The sequence below is a fragment of the Pezoporus wallicus genome, unplaced genomic scaffold (genome assembly GCF_028554395.1).
Source record: "Pezoporus wallicus isolate ANWC-B61680 ecotype Strahan unplaced genomic scaffold, APGP_CSIRO_Pwel_v1 scaffold_7107, whole genome shotgun sequence".
NCBI classification, from domain to species: domain Eukaryota; kingdom Metazoa; phylum Chordata; class Aves; order Psittaciformes; family Psittacidae; genus Pezoporus; species Pezoporus wallicus.
In genome coordinates, this window is record NW_026642114.1 from 2,955,665 (window position 1) to 2,970,074 (window position 14,410).

General features: G+C 52.3%; 1 protein-coding gene across 3 annotated transcripts in view; it reads left to right on the forward strand.

Annotated features, from left to right (window-relative positions):
* ASTN1 (astrotactin 1) overlaps positions 1–14,410 on the forward strand; it is a 53,073-nt gene that overhangs the window by 36,603 nt on the left and 2,060 nt on the right. For 2 of the 3 annotated variants that reach the window (XM_057427049.1, XM_057427048.1), the window contains exons 10-22: positions 33–170; positions 544–694; positions 1,404–1,570; positions 1,760–1,954; positions 2,276–2,403; positions 4,713–4,817; positions 4,958–5,146; positions 8,183–8,451; positions 8,701–8,834; positions 9,487–9,638; positions 9,979–10,114; positions 10,224–10,324; positions 10,959–11,142. In XM_057427049.1, the coding sequence (XP_057283032.1) occupies positions 33–170; positions 544–694; positions 1,404–1,570; positions 1,760–1,954; positions 2,276–2,403; positions 4,713–4,817; positions 4,958–5,146; positions 8,183–8,451; positions 8,701–8,834; positions 9,487–9,638; positions 9,979–10,114; positions 10,224–10,324; positions 10,959–11,142 (2,049 nt within the window). Of the gene's footprint in view, positions 1–32; positions 171–543; positions 695–1,403; positions 1,571–1,759; positions 1,955–2,275; positions 2,404–4,712; positions 4,818–4,957; positions 5,147–8,182; positions 8,452–8,700; positions 8,835–9,486; positions 9,639–9,978; positions 10,115–10,223; positions 10,325–10,958; positions 11,143–12,668; positions 14,373–14,410 lie in introns of those variants that run through there. The other variant, XM_057427051.1, reaches the window with a different exon arrangement.

Here is a 14,410-nt window from a genome sequence, read left to right on the forward strand (position 1 = left end):
TCCATGCCAGCCTTTGCTGCTTTCGCTGTCAGGTTCACCTATACCCTGGGGGAAGGTATGTGGCTGCCTCTGAGCAAGAGCTTTGTCATCCCACCAGCTGAGCTGGCCATCAATCCCTCCGCCAAGTGCAAGACCGACATGACAGTCATGGAGGATGCAGTGGAGGTCAGGTAGGTGCAATGGTGGGGAGAGGTTTTTAGGATACATTTCAAGCAAACAAATCGGCAGTGTGTCCTTAGAGTGAGAAGACCAACTCAAAGCATGTGAGGGTTGATGAGCGCTGGGGCCCCAATCCCACACTTTGCAGGTGCAAATTAGCATGTGCTTTGATCTGCCCCATTTAGTGCCTGCAAAGCTGAGCTTTCAGAGGTAGCTGTCATTATCTCAGTAACTCCTGGCTCCCTCTAAAAGCTTGGCTGCCATTCTATTCACTGTCAGCCTGAGGGGGGACCTGAGCTCTAGAAAACCCCACACAGCAGCCGCGGTCATGCACATGTTTGCAACATTTCATCGGAGCTGTGACACTCCTCCTCCTCCTCGCAGGGAAGAGCTGATGACCTCCTCCTCCTTCGACAGCCTGGAGGTCCTCCTTGATTCCTTTGGCCCTGTCCGTGACTGCTCCCGGGACAATGGGGGCTGCAGCAAGAACTTCCGCTGCATCTCAGACCGCAAGCTGGATTCAACAGGCTGTGTGGTGCGTGGTCCCCTGGGGATCTGCAGATCTCCTTCAGTGTGAACAGGGAGTGGGAGAGTGGAAGGGGAAAGGATGCATCTTTCCTCCTTTGCCATTGCTTCAGGATGGTTATTTGGGGGTTCTGCAACAAGAAGAGATGTTTCTGGGCTGACCTTGCTGCACACATGCACAAAAAGAGTGGGATCTCATCTGCTTGCTGGCTCTCTGGGAGGTCCCACATCACTCACACATGTACCCTATCCCCAAAACAGCACAGCTGCTTTGCTCTGCAGAGAAAATGTGTGCCCCAAAATGGAGGCGTTTGTGGGGCTGGGGAATCCTGCTGTGATGCCACTGGAGCTGGACATCAGGGTGAAGGCTGTGAGTATGGGGCACAGGGTGGGCTTGGAAAGCGCAGCATTACTTTGGTGTTCACTGAAGATGGGTGCTGGTAAGCAGGCTTGATTCCAGCACATTACTTTGGTATAGAGCAGCTTGGGTGGCTCCCATCCCAGGGTTTGCACTCCCCAGGGCTGCAAATAGGCTTCTGTGCAGGAGGTATATCTGCAGTGGTGGGCAGTGTTGCAGCCACCCATCCTGCAGCCCCTGAGCACTTCTCAGGCTGCGATTTCCAATGGAGAGCAGTGCCGGAGCCCTCCCCTCTGCTCCAGCCCCTGGGCCAGACTACTTGCTCAGGGACTTTACCTCTTGCTTCTCCCCCCCCTGCCAGTGCCCGACAGGACTGAGCCCCATGAAGGATGGCACAGGCTGCTATGACCGTCATGTCGGCGTGGACTGCTCGGATGGCTTCAACGGCGGCTGTGAGCAGCTGTGCCTGCAGCAGATGGTCCCCCTGCCTGACGACCCCCTGCTCTACAACATCCTCATGTTCTGCGGGTGAGTGACCCATCGCTGCCCCAGCCATTTGGACACTCCTAAAGTGCTGCTGTACTTTGCTGCTGCCACTCTGAGCTCATAGCATTGGGAGGGAGGGTCTCCTCTGTTCCAAATGTCCCTGCTGGGGTGGCCCCGTTCCCCACCGGTGGAGGCTGCAGCTGATGGTGGACCCCTGTGCTGGCTTCCCAGGTGCATTGAGGACTACAAGCTGGGCACAGATGGGAGGTCATGCCAGCTCATCTCGGAGTCGTGCCCTGAGGTGGGGGACTGTGGCGAGCCCCGCGAGCTGCCCATGAACCAGACGCTATTTGGGGAGATCTTCTATGGCTACAACAACCACTCCAAGGAGGTGGCTGCAGGACAGGTGCTCAAAGGGACGTTCAGGTGAGCTGGGGATGTGGGGAGGTGACCCCAGCAGGGTCAGACCTCTCCATCCTCTCAAGAAGGCAGCATGGGAAGCAGCGTGGGGCTGGACCTTAGCAGACTGCCTGATCCATCCATGTCTGACCAATCTTTGTGGGAGGTGGAGGGGCCAGTGGGCAGGTCATATCTGAAGCTTTCTGTCAGAGTAAACATCTTTGTAACCTGTGCCCAAAGGAAAGACTTGTTGTTGAGTGCCTTTATGGCATTGGTCACTGGCTGGTGGGGATGATCCCCAGCAGCTGCCCTGTTTTCCAGCCCTATCCTCCTCTCTGCAACTTCCAGGCAGAACAACTTTGCCCGTGGCCTGGAGCAGCAGCTGCCAGATGGGCTGGTGGTGGCCACAGTACCCCTGGAGAACCAGTGCCAAGAGGAGCTCTCTGACCCCATGCCCGATCCTGAATTCCTCACTGGTGAGTATGTCTGGCCGGACCTACACTCTCCCAACAGGGCAGATGTTGGTGTGGATGGCTTCAGCACCTAACCCTCTCAGGGGATATATCTAGTCTGGCTTTAGCATCCTGTGCTCACTTGCAGCAGCAGGGCTTAAGAGGAAAGCATTAAAAGCAAAGGAGAGGGAGAGGCTGCAGATTCATGGTGTGGTGTAAGACCTCAAGTGTCCATTGGATATTTGGAGTATTTGCAAAAAGATTTTTTTTTTTTTTAATTCAAGGCAAACAAGTTTTCCAAATATCTTTCCAAAAGTATTTCCAAATCAAGAACCCTTTGTCATATATGATAATATATGCTTCATATATAATGAAGCATTCAAAACCTGCCTCAAGCAAACCAGAATGTCTTGGTTTGTCCTGCCAGAGCATCACGGGCCATGAGCAACAGGATTATAATGGATTTGTACACAGCCTTCAAGGATTTACCCTTCTTCCACCAAGTTGCCAGCACTGATGAATAGCCTTTGTTTCCTTGGTGTTTGTAGCCATTGGCTGAAATGGCCAAGGGCACTGGGCAGCTACTAAAAGAAAGGTGTAGATAGTAAGGTTATTTTGGAAGGTGTCTGCAGGGTGGTATTTTACAAGACCTTGTGAATTCGCTTCATTTGGCAGGACTCCTAGGAGGGTTTTGGGGAGCATCTGTGGGCTGCACCCAGGGTGCAATGGGTGCTGGTTCCCCCAACAGCACATGGCAATGTAGGTGTGTGTGCAGGCAGATGCAGGCAGGGAGGAGGGTGGCAGTGGGTCTGCAGACCTGAGATACCCCAAGAGAGCTGTGCCTGGTGGGTCACTCCTGCAGCCATGGGGATATTCAGCCCTGCCTGGAAGTGATAGAGGACACCTGCCTCTACATGGGGCCCTGCTGCCCTTGACGTGATTACACGGTTGTAAGGAAGGCACTGCCGCTGTGGACTCAGCATCAGAGCAGGGTTATGAGACTGGGACTCCTCTGGCAATTATGCCAGGGGGGCAGAAGCCAGTAAATTATCCTATTAATTTCCCACTGCTCTGCTGGCTCTTTGTGCCTGATTTAAAAAAAAAAAAAAAGAAAAGAAAAGAAAAGAAAAAAAGGGAAAATTAGTAAAATCTTCTCTGCTTGTCAGTGAGCAGGTCTGGATATTGCTGTGAATACACAAGAGGCAGAGCTGCTGAATAAGGAAGGGCTGGTTTTGCATAAACACTTTGCAGGGAAGAGCAAGGCTTTGAAGGTGTGTTGGTAGCAGCCAGCACCGAAGGGAGAGGCACTGGAAGGCAAAAGATCTTATCCTCCTTATTCTCTGCCTTCATTTGTTGTTATGGAGCGGAGGATGCCTGTTATCCTCCTGAACTCCTGCTGTGAGGCTGGTTAGCAGCAGAGTTTGCTGCTTTGCTGTCAAGTGGAGGCGAGCCGTGATGGCTGTACAGCAGTGGAGCTGTGAGGGAGGAGGTAGCTGTGTCCAGGCATCCTGCTTAGCACACAAGGGTTGTTCTGATCACCAAAATCAGAGCCATGAGCACCCTTCAATTCAATTTCTGGGACTTTGGCCAAGGCTCGGTGGCCTCTGTCCCTCTGCTCATGGAAGCTGAGCTGCTGCATGCCTTGGCCTGTTCTCTGGGCAGTGGCTGCCCAGCCCTAGTCTCCATGAATTTCTTGTTCCCATAATGCATAGTTAAATGGATGGAGACTGGGATGTCTTTGCCTCTAGAAGGAGAAACTTCAGGTCCTGCTCAGCTCCAGCGCTGCCATAGTGTCCTGAGGGAGCACGAGCATTGACAGGTGTGCAGTTTTCCCTGTATGTGTGTCTCCTGTTCGGCTCAGTACTGGACAAAGGGGACCTATGGCCTCTTGGTTGGCCACACTTGGGCACACACGGCATGACAGTGACCGTTCCCAGGCCTGCAGACAGCTCATTAAAAAGGGTAACTCTCATTAGTGAAATAATTAACACACCTGGGCAGGACTCAGGAGCGGGCACTGGAAAGGAAGCAGAAGGGGGGTACAGGAAGAGGCTCATTATCTTCTGACACAGAGCCCCTAGTCACAGGGTGAAATGAGCCCACGTGTCTTCCTTCAAAGCCATGGTTTTAATTGCCAGGGAGCAGCTGACCCTCTGCTCTGAATGCCTCACCCCCTCCTGAGGGGGATGTGGTGTGTGCACCGTCCTTTTCCCCAGCTTCTTTCCACCCCACTGGCAGCATTGCCCCAGGCACAGCACAAGGGGCTGCGGCCATCCCCATGGTAAGACATCCCTGGGCAGTGGCTCTGAGCCCCTGTGTCTTTTCTCTGGCAGGGATGGTGAACTTCAGTGAGGTGTCTGGGTACCCCCTTTTGCAGCACTGGAAGGTGCAGTCTGTCATGTACCATGTCCGGCTCAACCAGATGACCATCTCCCAGTGTAAGTGTATGGGGATAAGGGGAAGAAGTGAAGAAGGGGTGGTGGGCTCGGAGGTTGGCTCCCCGTTGCAAGTGTGCAGGGAGGTGGCAAGGGCTTAGGGTTCTCTGGGATCTGAACATCTCCTCCCATCTCCTTCCCAGCCTTTAGCAATGCACTCCACTCTCTGGATGGGGCCACCTCCCGTGGAGATTTCATGGCACTGCTGGACCAGTTTGGCAATCATTACATCCAGGAGGCAGTGTATGGCTTTGAGGAGTCCTGCTCCATCTGGTATCCCAACAAGCAGGTCCAGAGGCAGCTTTGGCTGGAGTATGAGGACATCAGCAAAGGTAAGAGCCCTGCTTGTCCTAAGGAAGGGTCTGTACAGCCACCCCATGGGAGGGAGAAGCATAGCAGGGAAAGTGCCTATTTCATGTCAGGGCTGTGTCCCATCTCTTTTTCTTATTTGCACCCTTTGAAGCTGGCGAAAGACCTATATACTGCAGCAGCATTAGTCTGGGCCAGAAAGGAAGATAAATACTACATCCCCAGGGAGATGGAAGATGAATACACTAATCCCACCAAGCCGTCCTGCCTGGTTCTGGACTTAACTGTTATTTGTCTTTAATCCTGTTACTTCCTTCCTTTTGTCTCTGCCATATCTGCTCTCTTCCACTTGCATCCCATGGCAAGTGGAAGACTTTTCTCCTTTGAATGTGTTTTCATCTCCAGGGCTATCAGCAATGTGCTTTTAGTGTGTGGAAAACAGTTACGAAGTGGAAGGTTCCCCATGGTGCCGAGGGCATCTGGCACTGCTGCACCTCATCTGGTGCCCTCGGCAAAGTGAGGTGTGAAGGATCTGTGGTGGAAGGGTTTTTGCAGGGAGGTGATGGCTGGTTTGGATGCACGTTTTCCAAGAGCAGAGGCAGCCTAATGTCTGCCTGCTGCCAGCAGGACCACAGCATCTCTTGTGCTGGCCTCTGCAAAGCTGCCTGCAGGCATTTTGCTGCCTGTGCTGGGGATGTTGGGTTGCACCACCTAGGTTTGTGCAGCAAACAGGAGCCGGCTCCCAAGCCCAGACAGGGGGATGCTGAGTGGAGATGCTGCTTTTTAGGTGACCTTGGTTTGTTGACCCCTGCCCATGAGCTCCCAGGTGCAGGCAGCTCACATGGAGCTCACAGGCACCATGAGTACCACATCGTTTCCATCATGAAGCTTCATAATTCTCAGTATTGGCACCAGCTCACAGTGCTGCTCTTGCTGTGCCCTGGCCACAGAGACATTTGTTTTCTCTCCAAGGGCTCTTATGTGGGGAAGGCTTCTTAGACCTGCAGCCTGGACATCTTCCCAAGCCCACCTGTGAGAGTACAGACCCATTGCTGTTTTGCTGTGGGCTGTCTCCAGATGTAGCATCTTTTGATTGCAAGTGCTTTTTTTTTTTTCCTGCAATTTCCTCCTCTTTGATTTTCCTGCTTGGAGGCTTTTCAGGTCTGGCAGTCTCCTTCCACCCACAATATCGCGTTTCGTTTTCACTCTGGCACCTGCCACTTTCTCTCCTTTGCTCTTTGTTTGCAAACGTCAGGAGCTGGATATTGATTGAGAAATTGCAAGAGACAAATCATTCCTTGGCTCCTCTGCTTTCCCTCGGTGCCTGCTAAGTTGCAATTCACAGCCAGCCCAAAGCGATCCATTTCCAGCTTCCTGGGGAGGGGAGGGGGGGGCAGAGTAATGCTCTGGTACCCCAGGTTTTGTTCAACAGCCTTGTTTTCTTTGCAGGAGCCTTGAGGATAGGCTAGTGCTAGCCCTCTTCTCAGTAAGCCTTTGAAATAGGAAGGTTTTCCTGTTGAGCCATGGATGTGCTCTCGGGCAGCTCTCCACAGCAGCCAGCCTGCACCAAGCCACCACTGCTGATGCTCTGAACCTCTTCCAGGAGGGAGGCTTTGCCTGGGGATCCTTCAGCTTCCTCTGACCCCACTGACCATCAACAGTAGTCCCTCTGGGCCCCTCTTTCTTCAGTGTAGACCCAAAGACATCCTTTGGCAGGGGTTTTGGGTGAAGAGCACTGCTCCCCACATGGCAAAGCTCACAGCAGCAGAGTGATGCTAGCCAGGGCAGCGATGAGCAGATCCTACCTACTTGACTGCTGTGCCAGGACTTTTCCCCTTGTGTCAAATTATTTCTGCTATGGGAGTTCTAAAGAAAAGTCCACCAAATGCTGGGTCTGGCTCACTGCCCTATGTGATGTGGACACAGTGGCATCAGCCATTAGGCACCTTTGCGTGGAACTGTGAAAAGCATAGACCATGGTGATGCTTTCCTGGTGCAAATCTTTGTTCTGAGCCTGTTGGGTTGCAGGGTCAGCAGGGCAGGACCTGCAGATACTCCCCCATACACACGGGGCAGAAGGTAAACAAGCCTTTAGTTTCATCACAGGCTGGGGGTCTGTGGTCCCAATGGCTGACATATCTGCCTTCATGTCACCATTTTCTTTCACTTCAAGATGATGCTTTGTAAGCTAAGCCCTTAGGGAAAGACCCGATTTTCTTGCTCAACTGCAACTTTATCTACCGCTGTAATGCCCCATGACAGTGAAAAGAGATAGGAGCCAGGCTAGAGCCATGTCCTGAAAAGGAACTGCTTCCAGTGTCCCTTCCCCTGCATAGGGACTGAGGGCAGGAGGGATGGTGGGGCTGAAGAGGGGCTTGGTGGCTTTGTAGCCATCTCAGGAGCTTCCTGGGTGTCTTGAGACACTGACAAGTCTTCCCTGCTCATTTTGAGATCTTTGGTGCTGCTGGCTGTGCATCTTTGAGACGGGAAGAAGGCACTGAATCAGCATAGATTGTGTGCACCCTGGACTGACACTCATCCTCTCTGGTCTCATCTTCTGGTCTGTCACATTAGCTTTGATGTAAGTCCTTGAGAACTGAGTGAGTTGAGTGAAGAAATCAGCTGTGGGGCCAGGAGGACTTTTGCAGTGGAGTGGTTTGGTAAGGGGCTTTTGTAGGGCGTCAGCCTGGGGTGAAGGTGCCCACACAGATCCTTCATCAACCTCCAGCCACATGAAGGAGGCTCCTTCTTGTGGGGACCTGCTGCAAGGGTAGTTCATCCCAGTGCTAGGCAAAGAGCTTGGGTTGGGGAAGCTGAGGCACAGGGAGACAAAAGAACCTGATGGTAGCGTCCAGAGTGGACTTTCAGTCCTGATTCTTTTTCTGAAGACCACTGAGCACCTCATCCCTACAGAGGAAATGGGGACCTCTTAAGAATACAGGAGGGTCTCTGGGCAGCACTGCCTCTCTCCTAGGTGGATGGCAGGGCACTGGCCCCCTTCCATCCACTTACTGATGGCTTGGAGCCCACCCTGGTGCCCCTCTTTTCCTCCTTCCCAGGAAACTCCCCCTCGGATGAGTCGGAGGAGCGTGAGCGGGACCCCAAGGTGCTCACCTTCCCTGAGTACATTGCCAGCTTGTCCGAGTCAGGCACCAAGCGCATGGCAGCCGGTGTGCGGATGGAGTGCCAGAGCCGAGGGCGCTGCCCCTCCTCCTGCCCACTCTGCCATGTCACTTCTAGTCCCGACGTGCCAGCCGAGCCCATCCTGCTGGAGGTCACTAAAGCAGCCCCCATCTACGAGCTGGTCACCAACAACCAGACACAACGGGTGAGGAGCCATTGGCTGGGGCTGGTGGGGTGGGCATGGGGAGGTGGCAGGATAGCATCGAAGTGATCTTTGCAGGCAGCTTGCAGGCATCATGTCAAGCTGTGGCAGACCTTGCCCACTGGCCAGCCCTGCTATCCAGCGTGGACAAACCATGCTGAACCCACCCAAGGGATGGATGAACACTGACTTGATTGGTGGTAGGATGAGAGCTCACCTGCCCAGTGCTTACCCCCTTCCTCTCTCTCTCAGCTCTTGCAGGAAGCCACCATGAGCTTGCTGTGGTGCTCAGGGAGTGGGGACGTCATTGAGGACTGGTGCCGCTGTGACTCAAGTGCCTTTGGGGCTGACGGGCTGCCCACCTGCGCGCCTCTCCCACACCCCATGTAGGTCTCCATAGGTGCCCAGGCTGGCATCTAGTTATGATGGGTCTGGGAGGAGGAGGTGGTGGCTAATGGCATGGTAACAGAAGTTGGTGGGGCTGGAGTGGTGTTATGGAACAGGTTTGCAAATGGATAGAGGGGACCTGGAAATCAGGCAGAGCGTGCAGAGATGCAGTATATTTTCTAAATTCAGCTGAAGACTGATTTTAGATCCATTCTGGTAAAGCATTGCCAGAGAAGGAGCCCTTTGGACCAGAGTGCCCAGAGTTAGGAGTATGAGAAAGTCTTCTCTCCTGAGGTTGCTCTCTCCCATGATTATAGCTTTGAAATGATTGAAGAAAAGTAATTCAAAACCAGTCCCTACATACTGTCTTACAGAAACCAACTCATTTCTGGTACATTTGCATGTGGTCTGCACAGCAGCGAGTGGCACTAGCAAATATGCTCATGCTGCCTTTTACATCAGCCATAGGGACTGCTTGGTGAGGTTGTCCTCAGGATCTCTCCCATACACTGTGCCTCAACCTGGTGGTTTTGCTGCCTTTTTAAGGTACAGAGGAGCAGCAAGGTGGCGACAGACATGGGTGAGGGTGAGCATGGGTGGGTGGCAGACCTCATCTTCCCAAGAATCTGACCAGCTGGCATTGCCCCCTAGCCTCCGGCTCTCCACTGTTCATGAGCCCAGCAGCACACTGGTGGTGCTGGAATGGGGGCACTCGGAGCCCCCCATCGGGGTGCAAATCGTCGACTACCTCCTCCGTCAAGAGAAAGTCACTGACAGAATGGATCACTCCAAGGTGGAGACAGGTGAGTGGGGACTCCACTGGTTCTCTCTAGGGAGAGTGGGATGGAGATGTTGGAGGAGAGCCTCTGTCTCCCTCTTTGAAAGTGGGAACATATCCAGTATCGTGTGAAAAAGAAAACAGCCCATCTCCTGCCCACGATGCTGCACTAGTGGCAGCTCCATGCCATGGTGATGAGCCTTGCTAGAAAAGCAGTGGGTCCATCTCTGCACGAACTTCATGCATGAGCCTTGGTCCCCCTCAACAGCAGGCAGCGTGTTAGCAGGCACAGACCTCAGCAGCTCTCCACAGCCCTGGGGACATGTGTATCATCACCCACAGTGCATCCTCCCCTCTCTCCCTAGAGACTGTGCTGAGCTTTGTGGATGATATCATCTCTGGTGCCAAGTCACCCTGCGCCATGCCGGCCCAAGTGCCTGACAGGCTGTCCTCCACCATCTCCCTCATTGTTCGCTGCCTGGAGCCTGACACCACCTACATGTGAGTTGCCTCCCCTGTGCCATGCTTGTGGCAGCACTGTTGCTCTGATGCTCCTTTCTTTGCGTGAGGTCTTGGGAGTCCAGAGCTTCACCTTTTTCCTTCTCTGCAGGTTCACACTCTGGGGAGTTGATAATACGGGAAGACGCTCCAGGTCCAGTGATGTGACGGTCAAGACCCCCTGCCCTGTGGTAGACGACGTGAAAGCTCAAGGTGAGATGGAGGGAAATGGCTGGACTGTGATACTTGGGACCAGCAACAGGGAGTTCCCCCTTCCAGCAATTCCCCACACACATCTTGCATCCTGGCTGTAACATCTCCTTCACCCATGGTGGCCCAGGTGCTGCCATGGGGTATTAAGGGTTGGTGTTGAGAGTGGCAGGAGGCACAATTCCCCTCTGCAAGTGCTTCTGGAAGGATGGGAGGATGGGTGGAGGGCCAGGCATGCAGCGAGGGGCAGGCATGTAGCACATACCAAAATAGCCAAGACAACCTGCCTGTCCTGCCCCGAAAGCAACTGGTAGTGTAGGTGGTGGTTGTGCTCAAGAAACCCAGTTGCGTACCTTCTCAGAAATAAATGGTATTTCGTTCACTAACAGTGCCTCATGACACCACATGTTTCTTTTCTTAATTGGACTGAACTACAGGAACCTAACATGGACTGAGTCTGGGGAATACCATCTACTCTGTTGTTCCTCCACTGGGACCTTTTCTTGATATAACATTAACAGTAACTCAGAGGACAAACTTTGGTTTTGGTCTTGGCTCTAGAGCTGAGCTTTAGCCTGGTGGGCTTTATTCATGGCATTCCTTGCAGCCCACTGAATACCTTTATACTTCTGTGCAGAAATAGCAGACAAGATCTACAACCTCTTCAACGGCTACACCAGTGGTAAGGAGCAGCAAACAGCCTACAACACTCTGCTGGACCTGGGTTCCCCTAGCCTGCACAGAGTCCTTTACCACTACAACCAGCACTACGAGAGCTTTGGGGAGTTCACCTGGCGCTGTGAGGATGAGCTGGGGCCCAGGTAGGCTCAGAAGCTGGGTTAGCTAGGCAGGAAGGCCTGCCTACCAACAGGCTTATCCTTTGTAGATGTTTGTGACTACATCTACAGGAAGGCGACTCTGGCAAATCTCACGAATTTGATGGTAGAGCTTAGAATCTCACAGTGGTGTTCCTGTTTTGGATGCTGTGCATACGTTTGGTGTCCAGCCATCTCCCTTGAAGGACCAGAGACACAGGGCAAGTTGGAAGGCAGTAGACCATAGTCAACCCCTCATCCTTGACCATCTCACTAGTCCTGTACTGTCTCTCAAGTTTTTCCTAGTTTGTTCATGCTGTGCAGGGTGGGAAGGGGAAGAGATTCTCTTCTTCCCTCAGTAGCTGCTGCTACATGGAAAAATGCATGGAAAAAGTCTTGGAAAAATATTGCACAGCTGAGTGTGGTTGGAGTGCGCTAGAGAAGGGCCCCAGGCATTGATGCAGTTGACTCACTGTCAGTTGTGGTCCAAAGCAGGCAGTAGATTGACCTTGGGTCTGAATTGCATGTGTTCCCTCCCTTTCGATGCATGTCTGCGGTTGTGTGGGATGATCTCAGGGACACGAGTGTTTTGGTGCCCAGGCAGTGCTAAGCTGCCACAGCAGGTTTTGGAGGAGGTGGCCCTGATCTCTTCCTGGCTGAAAACGTCCCTTCATGCCTAACTGAGAACCATGTCTTCTCCCTGGGCTTCTCCAGGACACTGCAGCCCCTCCAGTTGCCTGGGGATGGGTTGTCTCATGTCCTGGGCTTGCAGAGACAACCAGATGTTCACTTCTCCCCTTATCCTTTGACATCTGCTTTTGTCTGCATGGTTTCCTAGTGATGTGGATGCTTCCAGTTGGTTTAACAAGCTCACTGTGAGATTGTGTGGGCTGCAGTGGTGTTTCACAGCATCTGGCCTCCAAAGAGCCAGAACCTTGAGCCCATCCTAACTGAAGTAATCAGGATTACTTCAAGTGTATGTCAGCATCAGCTCCTATCTATGAAATGTATGACCTCCACCTTACCCCCTGTTCCACACCTCCTCTTGCTGATCTCACCAGTAGCTGTCTTCCAGCCCTGCTTCTCCAGGTGATCACTTGTGGATTTCTAGCAGAAGACTGGAGATCCTCCAAATACCTTCTCTGTTCTCCAGCCCTCTGATATTTGATCAGAAAGACACAACAAATAGCTGGTGGCTGTCATGCACTTAGTGTCTTAGGCATATCTCCTAGTCCAGCTTTGGTGGGAAATTCCTAAGAGATCCTACACTCCTTGAGGAAAAGCTGGGATCCCTCCTTTTTCCCCTTTTCCCATTTATGTTCTAAGAAATGTGAACTCTTTGAGGCACACCCTTAAAGCTCAGTAGCGACATCCCTGTGCTTGGAGTCTTGTTAAGGCTGAGGCTCCCACCAGCTCCCCTGCCTAGGGTTGCTTCATTCCAATGACACTGAATGGGATCATCAGGCTTGGACTTTCATCTCACCTTCATCTTGGGCCCAGCTGTGGTGATGCTGCTCTTTCTCAATTTCCAGATGTGAAATCCAGCCCCAGTTTGCAAAGGACATCTGACATCTGTTGTGATGGTTTGCATGAGGAGCACATAAAATTCTTTATGTGACAGATTGGAGTCATCACACAGCCACTGCCATCACTGCAGCTGAGCAATACCATAGCCTCTCACTGCCTCAGTGAGGAGACCAAGGACCATACAGAACATAAGGTGGAAGCTGCCATCTCAAGCCCCACAAGGCAGATGTGTATTGACATGGAGGAGCCAAAAATGCCACTGAATTGCCCAGATGTTAGCTTTGCTGTGTGAATCGATGAGCCAGAGGGTTAATTCCAGCCTCTGAAAATTCTGGAGTGCTTAGGATGGGATGACGCAAGTTGCTGATGAAGTGTTTGCAGCTCGCACTACTTGGAAAGAGACATTTAGGCAGCTGCAATGGGTTCTGGTGATGACAAATCTTGGAAAGCAGACCTCCTGTTTGATCGTCTGTGAGGGCGAAGCATCCAGACTGGTGGTGACAGGACAAATCACTTGCAGATGACATTATTTAGCCAGCAGACAGAGTGTTTGTTTGACTGTTGCTGATGCTCCTGAATGTGGACCCACACGAATGACTTTACCATGTCCCTCCTCCTCCACGTGGCCATGCTGCCTTCTGGCTCTGCTTGTTTGTGGTGTGCTCACCTCCCTTCTTGGAGACGCTGGCTGCTGGAATGAAGGAAGTGAGGGTGTGTGCAGATAACTTGCTGGGGTTACAAAAGACAGTGCTCTCTCCCAATCCAAGAAGGGCTGCAGAAAGCCCTGCACTTGGCATAAGAAGAAATGGAGGGAAAGGCAAGTCATTTTCTAGCAAGTAATAAGTGGAAATGGGATTTGATGCGAAACCTGGTGAAGTCTGGTTGCGTCTATGGGCTTTGAGCCAAAATCTGTGGGATCACATTCAACATTCCTGTGAGAGTACATGAGATGCTGGAGGAAAAGAGAAGCAGCCCCAGCACCTTGTCTAGGTGTCTATATGTGGGGACCAGGACAAGTGAGAAGCCATGTACGTTCTCATGGCTGGAAGACCTGGGCAGCTTGGGTAGCTATCTGTGGAGTTAACACTGTGCTAAGCACCTTCACCTCTCTGCTGTGATCTGGAAGTGAGTGCTGGGGCTTTGGATATCATGTGGCTGCAGAGCTGGGCAACATATTGGTGGCTTCAGACTTGCCCCTTTGAGCTGCAGCCATATCCACAACCAATGTCTTGAGGGTTCCCTCTCTGGAAAAGTCAAGGTTGGCTCTGTCTGAGCCTGGGGTAAATTAATTCCTCTCCAAGCAGCTCTGCCATAGTGCACGTGGCCTGGAGGAGGGTTTGGAGGGGATGTGGATGGTCCTCCATGCTTGGTACGCGTACCCTTGAGCTGTCTAACCAGCCACAACGCAGCCATGTGCTCCACACGCAACCCCTGCTTATCCAAGTAGGAATGTGACAATGTGTTTTAAGAATGTGTTTTCCCTAACATCATGGTCTGTGCCTCCACTGCCTGTTCTGTGCTGAGCAGATGCTGAGTTAAAGCTACCAAGGGGATGTATCTTCTGTCTGTACTAACCCACCAACTGACCTTGAAGCTGGCTAGAGAACTTATTCCAGCTTTTGAGACACTTAAAATTTTGTCTGGGTTTCCAGGCACATGTGATACTCACCTTCAAGGCACTTGATCTGAATTGCCTCCAGATTTGCCAGATTCCCTGGACATCGCCCAAAGTGTTAGACAAGTTTAA